The sequence below is a fragment of the Chinchilla lanigera genome, unplaced genomic scaffold, assembly GCF_000276665.1.
Source record: "Chinchilla lanigera isolate Chin_1 unplaced genomic scaffold, ChiLan1.0 scaffold00106, whole genome shotgun sequence".
Classification (NCBI taxonomy): Eukaryota; Metazoa; Chordata; class Mammalia; order Rodentia; family Chinchillidae; genus Chinchilla; species Chinchilla lanigera.
This window is the reverse complement of record NW_004955507.1, coordinates 755587-782599: the sequence shown is the minus strand read 5'-3', so window position 1 is coordinate 782599 and position 27013 is coordinate 755587. Positions and strand designations below refer to the sequence as shown.

The 27013-nt window shown below is 39.7% G+C and overlaps 1 protein-coding gene across 3 annotated transcripts in view; it reads right to left on the bottom strand.

Moving 5' to 3' along the window:
* Positions 1–27013, bottom strand: part of Plce1 (phospholipase C, epsilon 1) — a 269999-nt gene that overhangs the window by 42969 nt on the left and 200017 nt on the right. For 2 of the 3 annotated variants that reach the window (XM_005407528.2, XM_013506159.1), the window contains exons 7-18: positions 21506–22181; positions 18023–18205; positions 16651–16768; positions 15948–16104; positions 13579–13701; positions 13356–13492; positions 10600–10838; positions 8992–9053; positions 8744–8909; positions 5712–5819; positions 4889–5005; positions 3504–3662 (exon numbers count right to left, since the gene is read on the bottom strand). In XM_005407528.2, the coding sequence (XP_005407585.2) occupies positions 3504–3662; positions 4889–5005; positions 5712–5819; positions 8744–8909; positions 8992–9053; positions 10600–10838; positions 13356–13492; positions 13579–13701; positions 15948–16104; positions 16651–16768; positions 18023–18205; positions 21506–22181 (2245 nt within the window). The remainder of the gene's footprint in view (positions 1–3503; positions 3663–4888; positions 5006–5711; positions 5820–8743; positions 8910–8991; positions 9054–10599; positions 10839–13355; positions 13493–13578; positions 13702–15947; positions 16105–16650; positions 16769–18022; positions 18206–21505; positions 22182–27013) is intronic. The other variant, XM_013506160.1, reaches the window with a different exon arrangement.

Below are 27013 nucleotides of genomic sequence, written 5' to 3'. Positions count from 1 at the left end.
TTGTTTTAATAGTGGTACTTGGAATCCAATCTAGGGCCTTGTGCAGGCCAGGCAAGTGTTCTGCCACTAAGTTACATCCTCATTCCTTTGTGCGTTTTAATTTCCTGGACATCTGTTTGAATCCATTTCATGCATTCTATTTCTTTCCTGTTTGATTGTTCACAGTTTCTCTGTGTGTTTTAAAATAATTATCTATTTCCTAAATTTTTTGAAATGTAGTTATATTACCTTTATAATGAAAATGTATATATGAGGAAGATATATATTAGTCTGTGTTTATATCTAGGTAAAATGTCTTAAAATGCAGTTCATTCCAGATAACTACACACTGCCTAGGCGAGATTTCTCAAAGTAGATTTTATGGAGCTCTGTGCATGTTAATAGCTGGTATGGAAAAACTGACAGTTCAGTAACCACAAACACGACGTAAGCCTGGCCATAGTAACTTAACCAAATTGAAACACATACCACTACAAGGCTCCACAGTGTCTTCATTTAACATGCTAAAGGACCCCGATGCTTCAGAGATTTTAGTGCAGTATTTCCCACGCTTGTTTAACCAGGGAATTTTTTCTCCTATCTTTCTTTTGTCATTCTCATACGATTAATGCTCTTCAAATTCTGAGGAAAGCTGTCCTAGGCCCAGCTGAGCCACAAAAACAAGTGTGTGTCACACTTGAGAAAGGCCTTAAGTCACAGCAGCTGAGGTAAGACCAAGTGCTGCCAGTGATGTGCAAGGAGCCTGGCAGAAGTGTCAGAACCATGTGAAGGAAAGAAACCATTCAGGGGCCATGGATAGCAATGTCAGAATGTAGTGCACCAATGCCCCTGAAACGTGCACATACTCCCACCAGCTAAGAAGCATGGGAGAGGTGGCCACATAAGCCAGCCAAGCGCTGACACTTCTACTTATGCTGAGGCCAAGAGGGCCCGTGTAGTTATATAATAGCAACACAGATACAGGTCAGGGGATTGGAACTACAGCTCAGATGAGAAAACTGCTCCTGTGGGGCTAGGCGGGAGCTGTGTCTCATTCTTTTCTGTTCTCTTGAAACCTGGCACAAGCCCAGGAATCAAATGTGAACTCTGAGTCTACAGGAGTGGGGTTCTGAAGACCATGGTCATGCTCCTGGAGAATTCTGCAGCATATGGGTAGGAGGCCACAGGAAGAGCCTCAGTACAAGACGGAGGCAGATGAAGGTCTTCAGAAATCCTGCTTGGAGCCAATCCACCCTTTCTGACAGTGAATTGTTTGCACAAAAATAGCTTAGGCCTTCCAAGTGAGGGGTTAGGCTTGAGTACACCGGAGCAGACCAGAGCACTAAGTCCAGACCCACAACCTGCTAGACAACTGAAAGAAGAGACTTGCAGGGTGACTGGGGAACCACTGCCCACACTCCCTGGAAAATCATGGTGGGGGGCTGTGAGTGGTCTTAGAAAACTAGGAATGGGATAACATTTTCCTAAAACATGGAAGAGGAAACTTGTGGAAATTATAATGTAGGCAATATCAAGGTGACACCTGACAAAATTTCAGAATGGGTTATTAGTAGGTTTGTGAAAACTTGGAAAATAAAAAGGGGACTAGAAAGAGTGGGCAATGGGCTTACCTAGAAGAAGACTTCTGCATGCAACTCTTCAGCCTTTTAACTCACTTTCAAGAATATAGTATTTCTCAAACTTCTGGGGGGATGATAAGAATTATTTTTCAATAAAGATTGCCAGGCCTTTCTTCTGGAAATTCTGATTTAGTCCATTATCTTTCAGAGTTAGGAATCTTTCTAAAAGTGCACCAGGGATTTCTATCACTACATCCTGACTTCTGTATCACCCCGGCACAGGCCTTTCCTGGAGACCAGGACCTGACTCCCGGCTCTGCCACTGGAAGATGTCACCTAATGGCTAGGCCTTGGTTTTCTATGATAAATAAAGAAGCTGAAGCACACTCTGAAGAAATACAGAGGAGAGCACCAGACAGGGCCAATAATCACCCATACTCCACAGGGGCTCTTCCAGAGGCCACAGGCCTCTCCCAGGGCTCTTGTCTCCGGGGTACATGGGATGAAGAGAATGCAGGAAACTGCTAATAGAAGCACCAGCTCAGAAACAAATCAAAAAGAACACTGTGGGCTGCAATAAGACACCCAAACTAGGGAGAACAAATTTAATAGTGGGTAAACTGGCAGATCTGGGAACTCTTGGAATTTATTGGGACAGCAGGTAACAGGATGCCCCAGGGGTCTCTCAGAAAAGCAGTAATGTTCCAGAACAGCAAGAAACACTAGATATGGAGACTGAGATATAGGATGATAAAATGTTCACAGAGTGGTCTGCAATTCTAACAGGTATCCTACAATTTATGCTGGGAAACATTTCATGGATTTTAATGTCAGAAGGGTCTCTTGAGCCCAGTTATCACAAAATTTCCATTTTACAGATGAGGAAGTAGAGATACAGAAAATAGGTTCATGGTCACACGGTTAGCATGTGACATAGCCAGTGGCTACAGCCTGGTGTCTCAGCTCCCCACCTGGTGTTCTTCTCTTTCGACATTATGCTGCATATCATCCTGGCTTTCATCTCTCTGAGATCTACAAATCAAGGCTTGGAGGAGGCATCATGACTGGTCGAAGCTGCCTATCCTATATCAAACTGGATACCAAACTCATTTTAATGAGACTTTTAAAAAAAATTAATCACCTGGGACAATGGTTCCAAATTCATTGTACTGAATGAACTCTCTGTTCTCTGCAACCACTAAAGCAGGACTGGAATAAGACCGGGAGGCTTGGAGATGGTGGCACAGAGAAAAATCAAAAGCTCTGAGCTATCCCTAATTTGGGCTCTGTAGGCCCTACTCATGGTGCTACTCCATGTGCGCTGAGGCACATGCAGTAACTCTTGGTGCTCTAAGTAATGTTCTGGGGCCAACAGTGTCCTTCTCAATAGGACAAGTAGTTTTGGCAGCTGTCACTGTGTGGGCTAAGTAGGTGAGACTGCCCTATGGATTTAGGACACTGAACTGGAACGTTTTCACAGGTCCTTGGGCTGAGGACCCTCCTGGATGGGTGGGTCTGTGGCATTTGGTAAAATGTCTCTGTGCACGAGGCAGGACTGGAAGCACCTTGAGACTCAAACACTGTGATGATGCACTGGGGTCAGATGGCTCTGCTGTTGGGCTTCCTTTATAATCCCATGTGTCCAAGTGCAGTCCCTAAAGAGAGTTCTCCTGAAAGGGTAGCAACAACTATGGACTGACAACCTTGATAATCGTCACACATCATCCTACTCAGAATAAATTAAGTAACAAGGTTACCATCTACATGGGAGCAGTTTCCACAAGATAAAATTTTAGGTTTGCAGGATGAAGAATTTATTGGTGTATGAAATGGAAAGATAAATAATAAAAATAACACAAGGGAGTGCAAGGTTCAAATATTGTAATGTTAACTTGTTTGTTCTGAGCACACAGGATATTCATAACCTCAGTGACAGCAGAGTACCTTTTGCTTTAAGATGTCCACTGGCGTCTGATGGGCCTTTAGCTTCTTGTTTTTAAGAAGCACTTTCCTCCTAAGTTGGTCGGGTGAGGGAAGCATTGGATCATCTGAGAAATCAGTTTCAAATAAGAATTTAGCCACCAGCTTTTCTCTAAACACAGTCTAAAAATAATATAGGAAAAACACACAAAATCAATGCTTTTTATCTACACTTGATAAATACAGTTTTATTTCATAAGTCTATTCAATTTTTCAACTTGGTTGAATTGTTTTAAAAATTTCAGGAAGAGGAACTAGGAAAGAAGTTGTTTATTCTCTCAGTCTCTCTGTATAGCTTCTTACTGGAAGGAAGGGAGGTGTTTACTATGGAGGAGAAATCTAGGCTATTCTGCAGCTGGGGGCAGATCTAAAGACTTGGGAAATTGTTTGGCAGCATGATAAATTATAAAGAAGACAGAGATTCAGTTAGAGGTTGTGGCTTGTAGAATATGGTCTGTTCCAAATGAGGCTAAGGAATCAAGCAAGACAGAAACTCTGGAGGGGACTGGAGTAGGGACAAAGATGAAAGACAGTGGGGAGAATTTGCCCCCACACATGATAAAGAGCCACATTCTCACAAAGCATTCTGAGCACTGGCCTCCGAAGCAGAATGTGTCTCTCAAGGAGGTGGATGGAAGGAGGGTAGACATAGCATGATCAACTGGGTAAAGACAGAAAATATAGCAATTTTTAAAAGTTTTTTTGAATTAAAAAAGAATAAGCATCAAAGCTTAGGCCAAGGCAATATGAAGAGCTTAAATTTTGTTGGCATTTATATTTGGGGACATTTCCCTCTGCCCTGTACTGAAAGACAAGCTTCCACAAATACTAGTATTACTGAGGAAGAATGAGTTTAATGAAATATTGAGATATCTGCTGCTAAATCTGTCTTCATTCTACAACTTTTAGATAATGAAGGTTGGTGTTAACACAGCAACTGTTCTGCTCAATCTAAATCTTGCTAATTTAGATTCATACTATACTGTGGGTCACAAGATGATCTGACTTACTTGCTCTGAAATATTTTTGTATTTTCTACTTAATGCTCCCAGGATATCTGGCATCCCTCACTTGCTGTTGGAAAGTTGGAAAGTTGGCTTGTCCTTAACTTGTAAGGCTTTCTGGAGTTAGGAGACCATAGAACAATGCTTATGTCTCCAGCTGAAAAGAGGGACCATTCTAGATGTGGCCCAAGCTCCCCAAGAAAGCCTTATTCCTCAAGTCTGTGGGACTCTAACAGCATGTGCCTCAGGGCCAAAGCAGAGCTGTAGTGTGGTATATAATAGCCTCATAGCCTCATATAAAACCCAAAGATAAGATACCATCTTGCCTCTTAGGTGGGAGCTCACCTTGAAAATTTCTGCCATTTTTCGTTGCTGAGGCAATGAACAGTGGTTCTCAATGGATATGATGATTGGCAGGTCAGAGTTGATAAAGGCACTGCGATCAATGGCTTCAACCACTTCCTACGATAGCCCAAACAACTTGTTAGAGTCAGATATCTGTCTGGCATGGTGAGAAGGCAAGGTACGTGTAGCCCCTGAAAGCATCTCAATTGTTGCATTCAATAGTCTCTTGTCAAAGGTGATTTTATCTTTTCAAACATAAGTCAGCACAGAAGATGAGACACACCAAAACTGTGGGTGGAGGCAAATCTAAAGAGAGCCAGGTTTCAAAATGGAGATGTAAAAGCCAGGCCTGCAGGACTCCTTAGAGATAAATAGCAGTGTGAGATTATACTGTCACTGACATTAGGCACATAGGTGGGTGACCAGAACATCGGGACTCATACTTCCACCTCTTTCCAGGAATGTCTTTGGTCTATGTACCTTTGCTACATGACATTTTCCTAACTGGATCAATCTCACCTATGGAACTATACCTGTAATCCTATAGGTTGATTGTAGTTTGACCCATGTTGTACACATGTGATCTTGCTGCATAAATTACCCTTGACAGAGAGCCTCCGTGGCCACCCACTCGGGAACCCTCCTGGAAATCTAAGATTTATAAATAAACCCTTATTTATAATAAAATTCTCTTAACTTCCTCTTTTGGTTTGAGACTTCATTCCTCAACATTGTGAGACCACGAACTTGGCACACTGGACATCTAACAGGTTGGGAGTGATTTTTGCATCACAAAGGGAGTGCTGAGGGAGTGCCGCATTACCTTGAAGGGGATCTTTGTTGTCAGTGTATGTCCATGATAAATGATGGGCATTCCGTCATCTCCATCCCAGCAGTCTAGCTCTATGCTTCTGCAGCCTTGCAAGAGGACCTGTGTGACAATGAATAAATCTACTTCAGACGAATACCTGGAGATGAAGCCTCTAACTGAATCCAGCACAAAGCTCTACAGCATTTATGTCAGTCAGCATTTACCTTCAGGTATAAGGCCAAAGATTATAAGATCTAAAATAAGTATTTTGTTTTTTCTAAAGGCCACAATTAATTTGGGGTGGGAAAAGGAAAGAACAGGTTAAGGTGGAAAAGAGTGTTTACCAGAGAGAAATACTGCTGGAAGGTAAAATCAATCCATCTCTCTCTCTCTCTCTCTCTCTATCTCTGTCCATCTAGGTAAAATCAATCCATCTCTCTCTCTCTCTTTCTCTCTCTCTCTCTATCCATCCATCCATCCATCCATCCATCCATCCATCCATCCATCCATCCACTGGAGCAACCTCTTCCACCATAGACTTTATTTGTAGATTAATTTAAAAATTATCATATAAGCAGGATATGATGGTGCAGTCCTATAATCCCAGGACTCTGGGAGGCTGAGATGGCAAGTTTGAGTCCAGTTTGGGCAGACCCTGCTTCAAAATAAAAAATAAAAATGGCTGGGAATGTAGGTCAGTGTGAAAGCTTTGGGTTCAGTCCTCTGTACCAGGGGAAAAAGTCCTCAGAATCAAACAAATAAACCAAGGAGTTGATATACCTGTGATTGGGCTGACCCACTGATCTGAGAATCCATGTTTCCAGGTGACAATAATCCATTATTGGATTTAAGTGGCCACTGAAGTTTCTACAGCAAAACTCAGATGGTGGAATGCCTTCTATTTAAATAGTTTTTGTATGAAATACATGCTAGATTTTTCACATTACATAGCATGGTCTGTGGCTTAAAATCCCAAGGTTACCAGCTTCTAGAAGCAGTTAGTGTATCTACAGGTAAACTGCCTTGGGCAGTAACTGGAGCATAAGCCTGCCTCATTTTGTAGGGAGCCTTCTAGACTAGGAAAAGTGTTCAGCATGATTTGTCAGCATGAAAAGACTAAAGGTCTTTACCAAAGTCTGTATGACCTTAAAATCTCTCTATATGGCTAGAAGAGGAAAACCAGGGCTAGAAATTCCAGGGAAGTGCAGGGCCTACTCTCACTTTCCATCTGCTTTCGTCTGCTTTACAGAGAAAAATGATAGAAGTTAATTATGAGGTTTGAGGGAAGGTGGAAAGCGGTTAGAAATGAAGTAAAAGTGATCTGCATAAGAGTTTAATCATGTGTGTGAGTCTACTTGAGGGGTTCCTGTGTTTTATTAAGAAACTGCTTGGGATGTAACATTAAGGGGGCTTAAAAAATTCCCCCATCGCCCCCAGGACCGGGCCTTTGCACAGAGCTACATCTCTAGCTCTTTTTAAAATTTTGAGACAGGGTCTTGCTAAGTTGTCTGGGCTGAGCTCAAACTTGTGATTATCCTATCCTCAAACTCTCAGAGTGCTATTTAAAAACTCTTTGAAGGCAAACAATGAAATCAGACTGAAGCTAAGACATTGGTCCTTGCTTCTTGTCTTGGAATACAAACACACACAGGTTTATAGATATACACAGATATATATGTATGTACTTACATATATGCCTAAATACACTCATGTGTATGTACATGAATGAATATGTATGTGTGTATATATGAAATATATATGATCTATATTTTCATATACATCTTTCATTTCTTTTCCATAGAACAAATTTCAAACTTCTTTTGACTAGATTTCTCTGTGCAAATAGAAGGCTAATATATAAAGCATGTAAAAGAGTAGCACCCTGCAGCAGTGGGGCAAGATACTGACCCATCCTACTTTGTCGCTCTTTTTCTTGCAGTTGAGACCTCCTGACAGATTCCTTTTTTGAAAATCATTACTGTAAGGATGCATTTTCATTTCACAATAACTTTTCCTTAGAAAACAAAGATTTAAAATTTTTTTTATCTATTTATTTTTTGAGACCTGGTCTTGCTATGTACTTCCGGCTGGCCTTGAACTTGCTTATGTAGCCTAGGCTGGTCTTGAACTCATAGTGTTCCTCCTACCTCAGCCTCTCAAGTGCTTGGATTATAGGTGTACACTACCATGCCCAGTGAAAACAAAGTTTAAGATATATATTCCATGCTAAATAAACTTTAGGTCAAAAATGCATCTCATGCCATGAGGAATATCTGGACTCATCTGAGAACAAAGGAACCTCATTGCTGCTGAGTTGTGTACACAATACAGTTATCGTTTTCAACTTGGACCTTCCCTACCCCCAACCACACAGGTCTATCTGCTGGAGCTAACTTAACTCCCTCCTGATTAACCCTTTCTGTAAGAATTCAGAAAATAGGCAGCATTGAAGAAAAAGTTCCAGACAGTGTAACAGTGAGTCAATAGACATGCACATCATTGAGAGTTGGATGTTTAAGTGGAAAGGATGCCAAAAGGATGTGTGTTTCCCAGTCCAGAGAGCCTACTGTTTCAGAGAACATTCCCATGAACTTTAATGTGGAGAGATAGTGCCTTCAGTCGTAACAAACAGACAGTGCCTTAATAAATTGTAAAGCAAAACAACAATATTTTGGGAATAACTACATTAGAAAGTTGTATTTTCTACTATGATTTTCCACTACAGTATATTGATTTATTTAGCATTTAATGAAACGATTAGATAATTTTCTCATGGGAAAATCTAATTTTAGTAGTACTAGGTCAGGATCTAAAAGCTATGAGTCTCAAATAGTTTTTTCCTCCCTAGTATAGATAGAGGGCAAAACAAAACAAACAAATACAGAAGACAACTGCATAGTCAGTTTTTCCACACACCGTGCTTCCTCATATTTCACATGCCATAATACAAGCTCTTCAAAGCTGGGGTCAGACTTTTGTGATTTGGGGGTAATATAAATGATCAAATTTAATAGAAACTACATTCCAACTGGCATTTTCAGTACCTGGCTATAGAGTTCTACTGAGGATTCTCCTTTGAGTTGATGGCCCGTGAGGTAGGTATTGTGGGAAGATTCTATGTAATAGTAGGAGAGGGGTAGCTGCAATTCTTTTATGTTCTCCTGTGACTCATCATTTTTTGAAGCAAAATTATCTTTATCCATCAGAAACCTAGATGAAACACATTTTCTTAAGATCACATGAGAGCAATGTATACTCTTAAATAACAGATAAAAGATAATTTAAAAGTTACCTTGAAAATCCTTCAAATGACATTAGACCCTGATGACACATACCGATGTTAGGCTCGAACTTCTGCAAGGAATTTTAAAAAAAAATGTTACTTAGGCAAAGGAAACTAAGAGGGAAAAAAACTACCACATCATTTTTAAAGCGGTTCTGTTTTCATCAGGAAACATCTAAGCCAAATATTTGAACGAATTTAGTAATGTAGCAATAACATGTAGTGTTCAGTCCAAAAGAAAATATTTATTACACGTGAATTTATTACGCTAAGCATATTTATTTAGGAGAAAAAGGGGAGTAAGAGAAAAGAATGAGGCTGATTTATATGCAAATAACATCTATCCATTTATCTCTGTGAAAATGTGGATTATAACAGCAGCTACCATAAAGTCGGTGGGAAATGAATGAGATGATTGGCATGCAGCATGTTCTGTGCCTGGAGCCAATGATGTTACAGTGAGGGCTCAGCAGTGTGATAAACTCTCACCTTTTTAGAGGTCAGATCCAATTGCTGACAGCTAAGACTCTGATTCCCAATCAGGGGACGAAACTAATTCTGTTGCACATGACGCAGGCACACAGAAGTCTCACCACCCTACTTCCTGCCACACTCTAGTCTAAACCACCCCCACATCTTGCCTGGGCTACTGTGAGAGCCTCCTGACCAGTCTCTCTGCTTCCATTCTTCACCAGCACAGTTTATTTCCAATGGGGTCACAGTGACGTCTTAAAAATATAAATCATGTTACTCTCCCACTCAAAAATTTCCAAAGGCTTCCCATTTCACATGGACTAAAGTCAGCCTCTTTCTCATGGTTCAAAAGGCCTCCATGTTTGGCCCACCAGTACCATCTGAAGTTGTGACTGCCGTTCTCTGCCTGCCTTATATAGCTCCCACTACACTCACTTTTTTGTTATTCTTCACAAACCTTGACCTTGCTCCTGCTTCAGCCTTGGAGCTTGCCTGTCTGCTGGTTTGGCATGTTCCTTCATCTGAACCTCACGTGACTTTACGCACTGAATGCCCAGTCCGAATGCCACCTCCTCATAGGGGCTTTTCCTTACCCCTCCTTGGCCTCCCTGCATCACCCTGTCTCGTTACTCTGCTTGACTTTGCTTATAATCTGTTATTACCTGCAGTTACACTACATCTTTTTGCTTATTGTCTGCCTCACCCACTAAAACATAAGCTGCATGGAGGGCCAGCACTTTGATTTTATTCTCTACTATACTTCTAATTTCCAGAACAGTGCACAGTAGGAGCTAATAAATGTATGCTAAATGACAAAAGAGGTGGAAACCCTACACTAACTCTATTATATGTGCCAGGATATGAGAAGAATTCACGCATTGATTCTTTACAATAGTCACCAAGTCAGAGACAGCCGAGACCAAGGTTGACATATGTTAAAGAACAATGATGTACTTGGCCTTTCAAAAACAAAACAAAATAGAAACAAACAAATAAGCCTGTTTCTTCCTGACAGGAGCCTTTTGGGAAGAAGTATAGAAAATGTTCAGCAGCAAGTTACTAGAGTAGTTACAGCCACTACACACGTGCACTACAGCAGTGACAGCCACTACACACATGTACACAGACAAAATGGGCACAAACCTGGATGATGCTGAGGATTTCATCATAAGTGCAGTGTTCTCCTTGGCAGTTCACTAGGAAGTCACTGAGCTGGAGTATGCCAATCCCAAATATGCCCAGGGATGTGCTCTCAATCCCAGTGCCATTCGTCACAATGCTTGCGGCGGCAATGGCATCAGATATTTGCCTCTGGTTGTCTGACAGCTGCTGTTTACTCTTAATGAACAACCCCAAGTCTGAGACATTTCTGGTCAACAAATCTGAAACAGAGCCATTACAGACTATGGACTCTTTGTCTAGCCAGCTTCGTTCACAAAGTTCATTTTGGAAATGATGATGTCACAAAATTATTAAACTGGAGAAACTTTTTACTAATCTTGCCACACAAACCATGAAGCTTAGTGTTTATTCCTTACTTCATAGAGTTTAGGGACTAAAAAACAAATTGAGGAATACCTAAAACTAAGAAAGAGCTAAGCTGAGAATATTGAAATCTCGTAAACTTTAGTACTCCATTAGAACTCTATAGATTCAGTTGGGGATTGGAGGTCAAATTCAGATTTTTATTTCATTTTCTCAGGATTGAACCCAGGCCCTCAAATATGCTAGGCAAATGCTCTACCACTGAGCTATATCCCCAGCCCTTTTTGTTTACGCTTTAAATTTCTGAGACAAGGCCTCACTCTGGTGTTCAGGGTAGCCCAAAACCTATCATCCTCCTGCCTCACCCTCTCAAGTAGCTGGAATTACAGGTGTGTACTACTTCACCCATCTCCAGATTTTGGTTTTCAAGAATACCTATTTCTACATTTTTTTTTTCATACACACTGAAAATATACTCTTAAATTATATTTTTCTACACTTTAAAACTGTGACTATAAGTATTTATATATAGGTTTTTGTGTGAATACAACCTTTTAACTCATGTAGGTAAATTATCAAAGAGCACAATTGCTCAATCATATAGAAAGTGTTTTTTCATTTACCAAAAAACTGTCATAGCATCTTGCAAAGTGGCTGTACCATTTTACATTTCCACAAGCAATGTACTAATGTTCTAACTGTTCTACATTCACATCAACTTTGGTGTGGCCAGTCATTTTAATTTTAGCCACTTTGGAAGATACTCTGGCATGTTCTTTCTTGTTTTTGTTCTTTCTTTTCTTTTTTTTTTTTTCTTGTTTTTTTTTCCCCCTATGTAGCCCATGCTGGCCTCAAACTCATTACATAGCCTAGGCTGGCTTCAAATTCTCAGTGATCCTCCTGCCTCAACCTCCCAAGTGCTGGGATTACAGGCATGCACCGCCATGCCTGGCTGGCAGTTTCTTATAGAACCAAACATAGGCCTACCATGATCTAAGAACTGGCTCTCAAGTATTTACCGCAAGATTCAGGTCTACACACAATCTCACATACCAGTGTTATAGTAGCCTTATTCATAATAGCTAAAATTTGGAAGCAACTAAGATATCCTTTAGGAGGTGAACAGATAAGCAAATTGTAGTAATGCACATAATATGATATTTTTTAGTTTTCAAAAGAAATGAATCCTCACCTGCAAAAAGGTACGTGTGGGGGTATCTTAAATGTACATTGCTAAATGAAAGAAGCCAGTCTGAAAAGTCTGCATACTATATGATTCCAATGATAGAACAGTCTGGGAAGGGCAAAATTATGGAGACAGTAAAAAAGATTACTTGTCAGGGATTTGGAGGAAAGAAGGAAGGGATAAAGAGGTGGAAAAGATATTTTCAGGATAGTGAAACTATTCTGCACGATACTGTTATAGTGGCTACATGACGTTATACATTTGTCAAAACACACAGAATGTACAACACAAAGTGTGAACCCTAACATAAATTATGGACTTTAAGTAACAATAATGTGTCAATATGAACTCCACTGTAACATGTACCTCACTAATGCAAGCTATTACTAATCAAGGAATATGTGTGTGTGTGTGCGCGTGTGTGCGCTCACACGCGCACGGGTGTTAAGGTTAGTATATGTGAACTCTGTGAGGTACTTTTGGCTCATTCTTCCTAAATGTGAAATTCCTCTACAAAATAAGATGCAACAATTTTTTTAAAGTGTAACTATTTGACTAACGAATAAGTATGCATATTTTAACAGCTGTCCAAAAAGAGTCTAAGGACAACGTCAGTTTATAAGTAATTATGAAGAAACTGCATCAAAAAGAGTTTTTCTTTGCTCTTTTGTGTTTATAGCTCCAGCAGGAACCTAGGAGGAAAATAACAAGTTTTAAATGTACGGGTATCTAAAAACAGGTCTGAGTAGTGGTGGTGGTGCTGGTGAGTGGGGACGAGGAGAGAAACATTCTGTTTTATACGGTAGAAAACATGTCCTAGATATTCAAAGACTTTCCTGTGAAAGAGGAGGCACCTACTGCCCTGGCATTGAGCAACCTTCTGACTGTAGGTAGGAACGAGACCGGTATTCCTCACCTACAGAACTTCATATATCTCACGGACATTTGGAAATGGTTGGGAAAGGGTTTTTGGTTGTCAGAATGATTGGAGTGCACTTAAATATCCTGGAATAACGTGCAGAACCACACAAAGATGAGGTCCCTCGTCCGACCTGACCATAGTACCTTCCCCCAGGACACCAAGTGACCCCTTGAGAAATTCTGTGCTTCACCAGGCTCCAGGTAACAGGGTGACATGTGGGACAGGGTGAGGGTTTGCAACTGGGTCACTGACCTTGATTTTTAGACAGAAAGGTCTCAAATGGAAATCCTAAAATGTTAAACAAACCTAGGTCAGGCTGACAGTCACTGGTGCTTTCCTCGATTGTCAGGTTGGTGTAGAGGGGGGCTGATTCGGAGCCTGATCGGTTGCAGGGCACAGAGTAGACATCGAAGAGATCCTTCAGGTCCTTGCGGCTCCTCACACTGAGTAAGGGATGGGACAAGAGCTCCCATTTAGTACTGTTATAAAAACGTAGGCCTGAGAAAAAGTAAGCAGGACTGGGCCATACCTGAAAGACTTGAACAGCTCAATAAATTCAACAAAACTCATGTTACTGTCTGAAACTATGAAGCTCTGGAACCCCTTCATTCCGCCTTTGATGCGCCCATGCCAACTGCTGCTGCTCCAGCCACTGCAAAAAGACATTTCAGGTTGCCACTATTTATCTGTACTCTCTCTCTCTACTTCCCTTAACCCAGATTGTGTCAGAGGAAATAAACACCCCATACTGAAGGCACTTTGTTTTTGCAGCCTGCTTAATAAGGGTACAAGAGTGAGTTTAAAATTTCTCAGCTGATCAAATGGTCCTTTGAAATCAGAGATCAGCGGGAGGAAATAAACTCCTAAATTCAGGGCTTCTCAAGAAACATCCTTTTTTTAAAAAAAAGCTCCAAATCATTCAATTATAATTTATGGGAGGTCACACATTGTCTTTTCTATTTTTTTAAATTACAGAAACACATTTAAGAGGAAAGTTCTGAGCATATCAATGTCTTCTCTTTTTGTTTTAAACTGGTTCTTCAATGAAAATAGTAAAGAGTTTCTAAGATTAATGGAAAATGTGAGTCAGAAAAATATTAAGAATGGAAAGAAGCCAATTCTGCCTAGGCTTATATTTGCACCTGCTAAAGCATCCATTCAGTATAAAAGAGCCAGTCAGCTCAGTCAAAAATTTAGTTTCACTGTTTTAAGTTTAAAGTTTTCTATACTGATTTCCCAAATAATAATAAAAAATGTTTTGTGGGTAGGATCTTACTCTTTTTTGTCTTGGATTTTTGGGGAAATATTTCAAATATATAGGAAAATACAGAGCCTATTATAAAGATAGGCAATCTAATCTCCATCTTACTAACAATGTTTGCTGACGGAAAATTATTTTGTGTTGACATCTGAAAGTCACCCCCTTCAATGGAAGACAGATACATAGTTCTGTGGAGGCAGAGGTTACTGAAAGTCATTGTGGAGTGAGAAACATAGGCTTTGGGTTCAGGAAGAGGGAAAAGTTAGCTTTATCACTTGCATTTAAACAAGCGATTCCTGATCTTTCTTCTTTCTAGTGACCAGTCTGTCTCCTGTCTGTAGGAATCATGTCTTTTTGAATCTAGGAACCTATGTCCCCTCTTTCTCCTCCTGATTTAGGACTCAGTCTTGATTTCTCCTAAACAGTATTCAGGCTGATTTTCCTTTTCCTGCCTTGTATTTTCCTTCTACTTTGGAATACTTGAGTGGCCACTCATTCCTGTCCTCCTGCGTTGGGCCCTCTGACCTTGATTCTCTTTCAAACATTTTTCCTCTCTTATTCTTTGTCTTTCTCCTGCTCATGAGTGATAGAAATAGTGATTAAATAAAAGTCACTTAGTCCAAGTAATGTGTTTATTTCATTTACCCAAAGTCCTATGTAGGCCTAAATTCTAACAGAAGAATTCTGATAATTTGTAACTTTTACTTTTGTTATAAATGCAAAGGGAAGGGAATTAAATCAGACCCAGTGTCTGCTCAGACCCACTCCTTTGTGTGAAAAAGTGAAGAGCAGCTGTTTAATTTTGGTTCTTTTTGGTACCTCTGAATTTCTTAAACTTTATTTGAAATATTTAGGTGGAGGGAGATGGAGTCATATTTTGGTTCCCTTTGGAAGCCTTTCATTTTTATATTATTTCTTTTTCTGAGAGGATAAATTTTGTTTTGAACCTGGAATTTGTATGATTCTTGTGTGATAACTTAATATAATACCAGATTTAGAATTATATCTAAACATATCTAACTTGCTACAATATTTGCATTCATTTGTCCAGGCAAGCATAATGGAAAAATTATATGAAAAAAGTATTAAATATATTTCACCAGATAGCAAAGTGTCAGTAGCTTGCATTAAAACTTTATTCTTCACTTAAGGCAGTGCTATCCAACATAATTTTTGCAAATACAGAAATGTCCTCTGCCTGTGGCTTTCAGAATAACCATGAGCCACTTGTGGCTGTGGAGAACTTGAAATGTGATACTGTGACTAAGGAACTGATTTTTGAATTTAACTTGATTTAGATTAATTTATCTTTGAATTTAAATACTCTTATGAGGTTAGTGGCTACAGTACTGAACAGTGCAGATTTACAGAATCACAGATTGGGTTTGGTTATTGCTAATCACCTTTGAAGGACTGGTCTTTCAAATAATTAGGGGCAGTTATAATAATATGAAAAAGTAGGATTATGAATCAGGAAAATTAGAATCATTTAACCTGGGAATTTTTAGTCGTTAATTTACCCATAAGTCAAAATTAGAGACAATCTTCCAACAGATTATTGGAAGCACAGCACGTGCCCTTCTATACAACTGAAACGATGAGAAGGGCCCTTCTGTTTTATCATGTTAAGGCCCCACCTGGACGGACTCTTGTTTGAAGAAGACAGCACAGGGGAGGAGACTGGCCTGATGGGAGATGATGCTGGGGTGGCCAAGTTGGGGGACCCAGCTGTGGTCAAAGAGTGAGCTCTTCTGGAAGGGAGAGGGTTGGGAGGGCCAGTGACGGCATTAGCCTCTGTGAAGGTGAAAGAGAGAAAAAAGACAAGAAATCAAGTACAAACTGAAGATGCTTCTGGATGTCTGAGCAAACCAACATATGCAATCTGTTTCTATATAAAAAACAGTTTCTATATAAGAAGCATCAAAATATTTTTTTGATGCATAAACTGATTTGGTGGGTTCTCAACTGGCTACATTGCACCATAACCTGGGAGTTAAAAAAAAATACATATATACTCAGGCTCCCCCCAGAGAATATCTACATCAGTTGGTCTTGAGTGTGGCTAGGACATCTAGACATATTTTCTAAAGCTCTATTATTCAGCCAGTGCTGAGAATCACTGATCTATCAAATTGTATCTTGTATATCTAATATTCCCTGCTGATAATGATAAATTCATTAACTATACCTGTAGAAGAACCTTTTAGGTTAAAAACAAAGGTATGTCTAGCAAGGTAATTTTAAGAATTTCACAATAGTTAAACCACAGCTTAAACCCAAATGTGTATTTCCCCTCTACAGGTAAAAAAGAAAGATCTCAAAGGTGAACAGTTGTGTTACCTGATTCTTCCTGCTCATTAATGTCTTGAGGATCAGAACCACTCCGACTTCGACCCTCTTTTTGCATTTTGGCTTTTCGGGTTGTCATCTCATCATCAGTCGCCTCTCCGCTCTCACCCTGGAAATGCAAAGCTCACGGTGACTCCCAGCCTATTTCCCTCCCATCGCTGTGTTAGCTCAGGTAGGACTCTAGTTGAACCTACTCATCTTCAATACTATCTCCTCCTGGTAAGTGATAGAGACCTATGTTAAGGTGCACGAAGAATTCTCATGTCACGTTATCTAATTTGAGCTTCATTCTAAAGCAGCACTCCACAGGGAGGGAGGCAGAGAGAGGTGGCCCACAAACCCTGGAGTCTTTGTGTACAGACACAATTGTGAAGCAGATAAAGTTATACTAATCAACAGCCTCCCATATAAAAGAATGAGGTTTTTTTTAGGTAGCTATGAACAATATTATCATGATATAGTGATAATATATTATATGATTTATAATATAGAGTGATTATATATTTTAAATTGTGTTGTATATATAACATTATGGACCCTTAGGGCCTTCATAAATGATTTCTCTTCTAGTCCTTCTCTATTCCTCACTGAATTCATACTCCAGCCCCTGAGAATGGCATGTGCTTCCCTGAACAAGCCAAGTCTCCATGAAGCTCCACTGTCTCCTCTGCTGGGGTGCTTCCCTTTGCATAGTCTGTTTGGTAAGCTCCTATATACTCTTTTTTTTTTTTGGTTTTTTTCCCCGGTACCGGGAATTGAACTCACAACCTTGTGCTTGCCAGGCAGGCACTGTGCCGCTGAGCTAAATCCCTAGTCCCTGTCCTATATACCCTTTGAGACCCATCTGTCAACTGCTCTGTGAGGTCTTCTCTGCTTGTCTCTTAGCTTCTATTTTCTTTTTTTTTTTTGGTTTTTCTCCGGTACTGGGAACCAAACTCATGACCTTACACTTGCCAGGCAGGCGCTGTGCCATTGAGCTAAATTCCCAGCCCCTGTCCTATATACCCTTTGAGACCTATCTGTCAACTGCTCTGTGAGGTCTTCTCTGCTTGTCTCTTAGCTTCTATTTTCCTTCTCTCTGTTCTTATAGGACTATGCAGATGCTTGACAAGGACTTTTATTTAGATTGCACTATTTGTTTATATCTCTGTGTCCTTCTATGAACCTTGTTGTTTCCCTGGTGCTGTCTTGGTTCCTGGCTTGGGCCCTGGAACCCGAGAGGTATGTGGCAAACCCTTGGACTACCTGTTTTATACCTCACCTTGTCCCCAACTCAAATGATATAAGGTGGCTTATGGGTGATACAAACCACAAAAGTCCTGGAAGATTGGGTGTGATGCTTAATAAACAAATACGACTCTACCCTCATGAGGATTTTCTTCTTTTTTTTGGTGGTGCTCATGCCCAGTGTGTTGTTTCTCTGCATATTGGGCTTCTCAGCATTCTTTGCTGATGTTCCAGGGCTGGGGTTTCGAGTACTCCACCGTCTGCCACCAAACAGCTCTACTGCATGAGCCAAAGTTGGGCCTTCATACCGACCATCCTCCTATAAAAGAAGCGCATGCTGAACACACAAGGCAGCAGCAAGCAACCGGAAAGTAAATATGTTAATGGCTACCAGTTAATTCCCAGAGGCGGAAGCACATAGGCAGCCACAGAGAAATAATGATCTGACCACCCAAGTGGCTGTGTCTTCTAACTCTCTGTCCTCTGACCCTCTGTTATGTGTCCTGGTTATGTCCCTGATCAGTTCCAGTGGTGTGCTTTGAAATGTTAAGTAGGAAAAATATATTCCCCATCCTAGATTCAGAGGTTATATGCCAGAACTAACACTATAGGAAAATTCATTAAGACTTATTTTATAAATCAGGGCTTTGAAGGACTTACTAGTGTTGAGGGTAGGGAACAAGATGTGACTGTTTTTAAACAAAATTTAGCTTCTATCTGTCTGTTATTACACCATGCCAGGTAGATTTTTCACCTTGTTTGATGCTGTTTCAATATAGGTACATGGCTTATGTGGCCCTTGGAGCTTCTCAAGCAGTTGAACTGCATCTTCTTGAGTGATTGCAATCTGACAGTGGACGGAGAGCCTGTGGGACTCAGGATGTCCTGCGCAGTAGGATACTGTGAGCATGTATCAAGTTAGGTATTCAGGGAACGATCTTCTAACTTCATAGAGCTCTCTCTTTTCCTGGGGTTCACTACAAATGTTCCTGTTTATTCTCCTTTGCTTTCCTATTACTCTTTCCAATGGATCAATTACAAATGCTTGTATTTGAAAGTACTTCACATACATCCACTGCGTAATGGAAAGCTAATATTGGAAAGATTATTTTTATTTTCAGTGTGAGGATTTCTCAAACTGAGAACAAAGAAATGTTCTAGGACTGTTAACAGAGGTTTATAAAAATTCAAAAGTTTTCTCAAAAATTTCTTTACCTTACAGGTAAATTTAAGTAGTTTTTTTTATTAGGTATCCCAGGGCATGTGCTAACATGTATTATAAATCACTTAATGAGCCAGGCATGGTGCTGCATGCCTATAATCCTAGCACTTGGAAAGCTGAGGCAGGAGGATTGCCAGTATGCTGGCCAACATAGTGAATTAAAAGCCAGCCCAGACTATATAACAAGACCCTGTCTCAAAAACCCCCCACTTAATGAGAATGCTAATGCTATATGATGCAAAGCCAGTTTTAATTAATATATCTAAAATGGAAACTGAAATACCTGCTTCCTGTGAGTTCTACAGGGAGCTCTCAGTGTCATCAGCTATTTGGAAGAAAAGTCTTCAGGAGCCATCATATGCATTGATTTTTAATTAGGATTATTCCTCAGCTTTTTCAGAAGCAGAAAAATCCATCACACATGGAGATTTAACATTAACAAAAGATCCATTTGACCCTTGTTCTTGAGGTATTATGTCAGCATCTTGGGGCTCCCTGTGACAATTTGGGAGATGGCCTATGTGAGGAGAAAGCGCTCAGTCTGTTGGCCTTTTCCACTTTTTTCTTCTGAAAGAAATCTTGAGTCCAAGATAGGCTGCCTGTCTTTGCAAATGGCACCTGTAAAATGACGTTTTGAGGAAGAATATCACCTGCATTTCCAAAGTGACCGGGGTACCTGGAGCTGTTTGGACTTAACTCTGCTGCATCCTAGTGGGGGTGCTGTGGGTTGTATTTGCAGCTGGGCTGGACCGAGTCTTCCCTAGATCGCCTGGCCTCTGCCCCAGCAGTACCTGTTACCTCTTCATTAGCTGTCCTCAGTCTCAGCTGGTGCCTCCTTCAGCAAAAGCTGAAGGTTGCCAGGCAAATGAGAAACCAGGTAGGTATATGCTATGTGTTAGTTCAGTTACTTATGCTATAAGCTGGAGAAGGAAACAGACGGGGCAACTGGAGAAGGAAATAAATGGAGCGATAAAAATACATAGGCACTGTGACAGGGATTGTAATTGAGCTCAGAGATTGGTTTATGTCCATATGTGATGACTCTGAGTGATTCTGGAAGGCTGAGGAAGAACTTTAGTTAAAAATCAGTACTTATAATCGCTCTTGAACACTTTTCTTCCGGCCACCCACACTGAATGTCCCCTGTGGAACACATAGGAGAAAGGTATTTTGGTGTCCATTTTGGGTGAATTACTAAAATGGCTTTGTGCTATGTAGCTGTGACATGCATGAACAGATAGGCTTATCTACTTACTAACTCATGCATCAAGTTAGTTACCCAGGATATGATCTCTACTTGTAATCATCATGTGGGTGTGGGGAAAGGGAAAAGAAGGCTCATTACATATATGTGTCTCTACAAATTTCCCAGGGAGGAAATGTTTTTAATTGTCAGAAACATTTTAGAACTGTGAAAATACATGAAATCAGCCTTTTGGGTAATTTGGGTAATTTCTAGTGTAATTTAAGTCATACTTCAATTTGTTCTGTGACACTAAAGTGTTTTCCCATTGAAACAGAAAAGTGTGATAATAAAAAGGGAATTTACTTTGATAGAATGTATTTGACAGTGTCAGTTCAACAATTTACCAGCAGCCGGTACTGTCCTCCTTGACAAGAATGCTATTCTGGTTATATCTGTATATCTCTTTGTTACCTCATTTATCCCAGCCCTATTACCATTCTTCGCTGGAGATTTAAAGCACGTAGTAAGTTGGGGCTAAGGAGAAACTCACCGAACTTAAGCAGCAGACTGTGAAACACTGCCTGCTGGGGGGTGCTGCCACTATAAACCTGGTGAGGAAGAATCTAGGTAGGAATTTTTCCACATTTGGAATGTTTCCTTTAACCTTAAAAGCTCTACAGTTAGGAAGCAATACACAGTAAGTTAAATAGACTCTCCAAGAGTCACATAGTATGTCAGGTAAGGAATCAGAATTTCAGTTTCCAAAGGGAAAGCTTCTAGTGTATCAGCTATTTACTAACTAATAATAAAACCATGTGGATCACAGTAATTTTGACTAAAACCTTTGGCCAATGGAATTGCTTGTATTAACTGGTTTCTCTCCAGATATAAGAACTATAATAACTGTAATCACTATTTTCATAACAAAATAATTACAGGAACCTAACACGAACAGATACTATTCTTTACACATATGAATTTGTACTGTGGTTTTGTATGTATTAACTCAGCTCTCACAGCCATCCTATGAACAACTATTGGTATCATTTCCATTTTATGGAAAAGGGAACTATGGCACTGAAAGGCTGAGTAAAAGCTATACAAGGACACACAGGTCGTAGGAGGCTGAGCTGGGGACTGGGACTGGTGGAACTGGGATTGTGTACTCTTGAGGGTCCCACTACTCAAGAGAGAAATAGTGCTCCTCTTACCTGGTAGAGGCTGACATACTGTTTCCGCAGCCACTGCTGTCTTTGGTCAGGGAACTTCTTCATCTTTCTCACGGCTCTAGTGAGTTCCAACAATCCGCTGAACAGCATTTTGGCTGTGTGCTTTGGTGCCACAAAATGCAGTAATCTATTGTCTGTGGTCTGAAGTCCATAGAGCAGAGTCACACCAGTCTCTGACAGAAATATGTTACTCAGTTTGTTCTGAACACACACAGTGTGTAGATCAATGCCAGGGTGTCCCATATACACAGCCTTTGCTGAAAACAGATCTAAGACCCCCTCTGTCAGGCTGCTTAATCCAGCACTGCCCAGTAATGGGAACTTGCCAGGCTCAGCTGTGTTGCTGAGCACACTAAGTTTTGCTTTAGCACTAGCTGGGGAGGCAGTGGGGGGCTTCATCCAAGTCAACGTGCTATTGTCTGGCTGAAGCTGCAGGAAGCAGCGAGCAGAGAGGTGCGTGTCTTGGTCATAGTGGATGACTGTGGCCCCTTGCAGCAGGAACTGGTGCACATCAGCTTGGATGGACAACACGTACCATGGGATAAGCTCTGTTCCGTGGTCGAAGGCCTTCTGTGACTCCTCTGACCCATGAGGGTCGCATTCTTTGGGCTGCTCAAAGATGTCATTTTCTGAATCCAGCAAATCTCCAATTATAAACCTAATGGAAAGAGACATAAATTTGGCCTGTGTTATAACTGGAGGGAGACCAAGCCAAAGCCTTTCACTCACATTAGACTTTATTTTTCATCTTGTTATGGATTCCAATTAGCAAAGGAAATATAAAATGCTAAATGTTACAGAATAATTTTTTTTGTTTTTTTGTTTTTTTGTTTTTGTTTTTTTTGGTTTTTCTCCGGTACTGGGAACCGAACTCACGACCTTGTGCTTGCCAGGCAGGCGCTTTGCCGCTGAGCTAAATCCCCAGCCCCTAGAATAATTTTTTAAATAGTAGAATTCTAAAACCTTATATTCGCAAGGTATCTGATCATACGCATAAGAAAGGAACTAACAGGTGAATTATTGTATAATTATCAACAATAACCTTCATTATATGTTAGTTTTTTCTCTTGTCAGAAACTTTGTTGAATGCTTTCAATACAGTTTTGTACTAAATCACTCCATCTTACAAAGTTAATTTACTATTCTGTTTTTCACTTGTGAGGAAACTGTGGTTCAGAAAGGGGAAGTTCAGGTTACTCAGCTCAGAGGAGGCCTAGCCAAGGTGGGATTCTGGTCTGTCTAACTCCTGAGCCCCAGATTACTAGGTTCATTTGCCTTCCAGTTAAATAATAAACAAAAGTTATGACTTTACATACTTAGGCTAAAATAGACAAAAATAAGACTAACAGACAAAAATAAGACTAATATGCTAACATGAGAAGCCTGATAAAAATAAAATTTGATTAGTTCAAACATATTCAGTGAGAAATATGGCCATGGTAGCTAGACAACTAAGGATATCTCGCTTTGACTCAACCTTACATGTTTACTTTCTGTCTCTGTCTGTCTCTCTCCATATACTCATACTCATCTGCTTAAAAAATTTAGGCCAAACCTTTCCTGAATCAGGAACCTACTAGGAAGATCTGTGGGGAAGGCAAGGGAGACCTTACTATCTCCATTCTATCTGGTCATTTAGGTAGGAACCGGCCCTACAGAGACTTACTCTCCGTAAAAGCATAAAAAGCATAAGAAGTTGTTGTTAAGATCAAGGTTTCTATGGCTTAACCCACAGACATCACTAGCAACGTGGTGGATAAAATGGTAAAGGAGCTTGTCCATGTATCTCTGGGAAGGAAGGTTTTCATTGTCTTAAGGCACTGGGGCAGCCTACTGTTTCTTGACAAGCCATGAGCAGCAGCCCTGGGCTTTGCGGGCTTTTTTTATAGAATGTGGCCCTTGAACAAGATCCCAATAGCAGCTTCTTTTTCCTTGCCCTTCAGAAATGCATATTCTTAGGGAAGATGTGTAAAAGGCATATCAAATTTTAGTGTCCCACAAACCTGATGGTCAGAAAATCCTTTTCAAAGTTCCACACCAGAGACAACTAAAAACGCCTAGTGAAATAAAATGCATACATCCATTTTGGTGCATTTATACAATGTAATTCTGTACATCAATGAAAATGAGTAAGGCATAGCTAAGTTTATGCAGCAACACGGACAAATTTTAAGCAAGCTCCCCCACCCCCCAAATACACACAGTATAATTACATTTGTGTAAATGTAAATTTCAAAACTAGACAAAACTACTTTATATTCTTTAGGGATGCAAATTAGTGGAAATACTGTAAAGCAATGCAGGATGTTGTCATAACATTCATATTCGCATGGGCTTTTCTCTAGGGCAAAAGGTGGTGACACAATTGAGAAGAGAAACAGGAGGTTCCTAATTGCTGGAAATGTCCTAATTCTGGGTGGAAGTGATGTATACACTTTGTTATTGTTCAAATACATTAATTTTTATTAGTATCTATTAATTTTATAAAATATTAGTTTTTAAATGTACATATTTTGATCATATCCATTTCTCTTATCCACCCCTGGACCTTCCTCCTATTAGTCCCATCCTCTTGTCTAATCAGTCTCTTTTCATGTCAGTTTTTTACATTTCACATATGAGAGAAAATACACAGTTATTTGTCTTCTGAGTTTGGCTTATTTTGCCTAACATGATGACCTCCAGTTCTATCCATTTTCCTGCAAATGACAAAATTCCAATCTTCTTCATGGCTGAGGAATACTTCATTTCTTTACTCACTGATCTGTATATTTTTACCCAGCCATCTGTTGATGCACACCCAGGCTGGTTCTGTATCTGGATTCTTGTGACCTGTGCCTCAATAAACATGGATATGCAGATATTCTTCTGGTATGCTGACTTCAATTCCTTGAGGAATACACTAATAAGTGGTACAGCAGGATCAATGATAACCCTATTTTTAGGTATCTGAGAAACCTCCATACTGATTTCCATAACGGCCTTATATTAGCTTTCTGTTGCTGAGATCAAAGACTCGACATACACAGTGTAAGGGTGCAAGGACTCATGGTTTCACAGGCTTCAGTCTATGGTTGGATGGCTCCAATATAATAACATGAAGTGAATGGTGGAGCAAGAGAGGAAGAGGCTGGGAATCAGATACAGACTCCAAGGCCAAACCTCCACGACCCATCCAGGCAAGCAGAGTATGCTTCAGTAATTCCCTAGGTGGGTTCCAAGCCAATCAATTGGCAAATTTAGCTTAACCAAATTTAGCTTAACCAGGGCTGTAATACTTCACATTCTTATTGTAGGTAGAAGCCCTCAGCCTCTTGCTCACAAGCATTTTTTCGTGTGTGTGTTGTTGATGATAGGTAGCCATTGTGACTGGGATGAAATGGAATCTGAATGTAGTTTTGATTTGTGTTTCCCTAATAGTTAAAAATGTTGAACATTTTTTCATATACCTATTGAACATTTACACTTCTTTTTTTTTTGTTTTGTTTTTCTCCAGTACCAGGAACCGAACTCACGACCTTGCGCTTGCCAGGCAGGCGCTTTTGCCGCTGAGCTAAATCCCCAGCCCCCATTTACACTTCTTTTGAGAAGTGTCTGTGTACTTTGTCCATTTATTGATTAGACTATTTAATTTTTTGAATTATCTATATATTTTCGATAGCAACCCTCTGTTGGAAGCGTATAGCAAAGATTTCCCTCCCATTCTGTAGGCTGTTTCTTCACTCTTAATTTTTTCCCTTGCTGTGTAGAAACTTTAATTCACTGTAGTCCCATTTGTTGATTTTTCCTATTATTTCTTGTTTTACTGGTGTCCTATTCAGAACATCCTTGTCTGTGCCGATGGTGTTTTCCCTATGTTTTCTTCTATAGTTTCAAGGTTTCAGATCTTATCTAAGTTTTGATCTATTCTCGATTGATTTTTTGTACCACATGAAAGATAGGGATCTAATGTCAGTCTTCCACAAGTGGATATCCAGTTTTCCAGCACCATTTGTTAAAAAGGCTGTCTTTTCTCCAAGGTATATTTTTGACTCCTTTGTCAAGAATCAGATGGCTGCAGTTGCATGGGCTTGTTCCTGTGTCCTGTCATGTCCTGTCCTGTCCTGTCCTGTCCTGTCCGGTCCTGTCCTATCCTATCCTATCCTATCCTATCCTATCCTATCCTATCCTATCCTATCCTATCCTATCCTATAATATCCTATCCTATCCTATCCTATCCTACCCTAATTTTATTCCTCTATGTGTCTATTTTTATTCCAGACCATGCTGGTTACTCTGGCTTTGTAGTATACTTTGAAACTGGGTATTGTGATATGTCAAGTCTTGCTCTTTTTGCTTAGGAGTGCTTCAGCTATTCTGGGTCCTTTGTGTTTCCCTACGAATTTTAGGATTTCTTTCTAGCTTTGTGAAAAATGTCACTAGAATTTTGATGATGATTGCATTGAATCTATGGATTGCTTTTTGTAATGTGGCCATTTTAATACTATTAATTCTGCTGATCCATGAACATGGGATGCCTTTCCATCTTCTAGTATCTTTTTCAATTTCTTCCTTCAGTCTTTTGTAACATTTATTGTAGAGATTTTTGACTTTCTTGGTTAGGGGAATCCCTAGGTATGTTTTTTGGTGTGTGTGTGTGTGTGTGTGTGTGTATGGAATAATTTTCCTGATTTCTTTCTCATGTTGTTCATAATAATATATGAACAATAGATGTATAGAAAAGTTATTTACTTTTTAATGTTGATTTTACATCTTGTCAAGTACATTATTTTTGATAAATTTAAAATTATAGAGAAATTGCAAAGACAATATACACAACACAAAATTTTCCTCTCATTAACATCTTACATTGTGTAGTATATTTGTCATAATTCATGAAAAAAAATTATTGCATTATTATTAATTAGTCCATACTTACTTTGGATTTCATCAGTTTTTATCTAATGTCTTTTTCTCTCCCAGGATCACACTCAAGACAATCACATCACATTTAGTTGTCATATCTTTTTAGGTTCCTCTTGACTATAATGGTTTCTCAGACTCTCCTCATTTTGATGATGTTAATAAGTTTTGAAAAATATTGATTTTATTCGTCCTTAAATTAGGATTTATTTGATATTTTTCTCAAAATTAGACTAGGTAATGGGATTTGGGGAGTAAGACACCAGAGGAAAAGTGCCATTCTTATCACATTTTTTCAGGGCACACGCTGTTGACATGACATATCCTTGCTGATGTTCATCTTGATCATGTGACTGACATAGAACTTGTCATACTTTAATGTTGCTTATTTAATTTAAAAAAGTTCTTTCCATACTGTATTGTTCAGCAGGAAGTCACTATGCCAAGTTCACACTTAGTATTTTATTTACTTCCTTGTGAATGAAAAATCTATATAAGTTATGAACTTGGAAGTCTTCTCAGAAAAGATTTGTCTATTCTCTTCCATTTGTTTATTTATTTATCATTTAAACATATCTATTTATATCA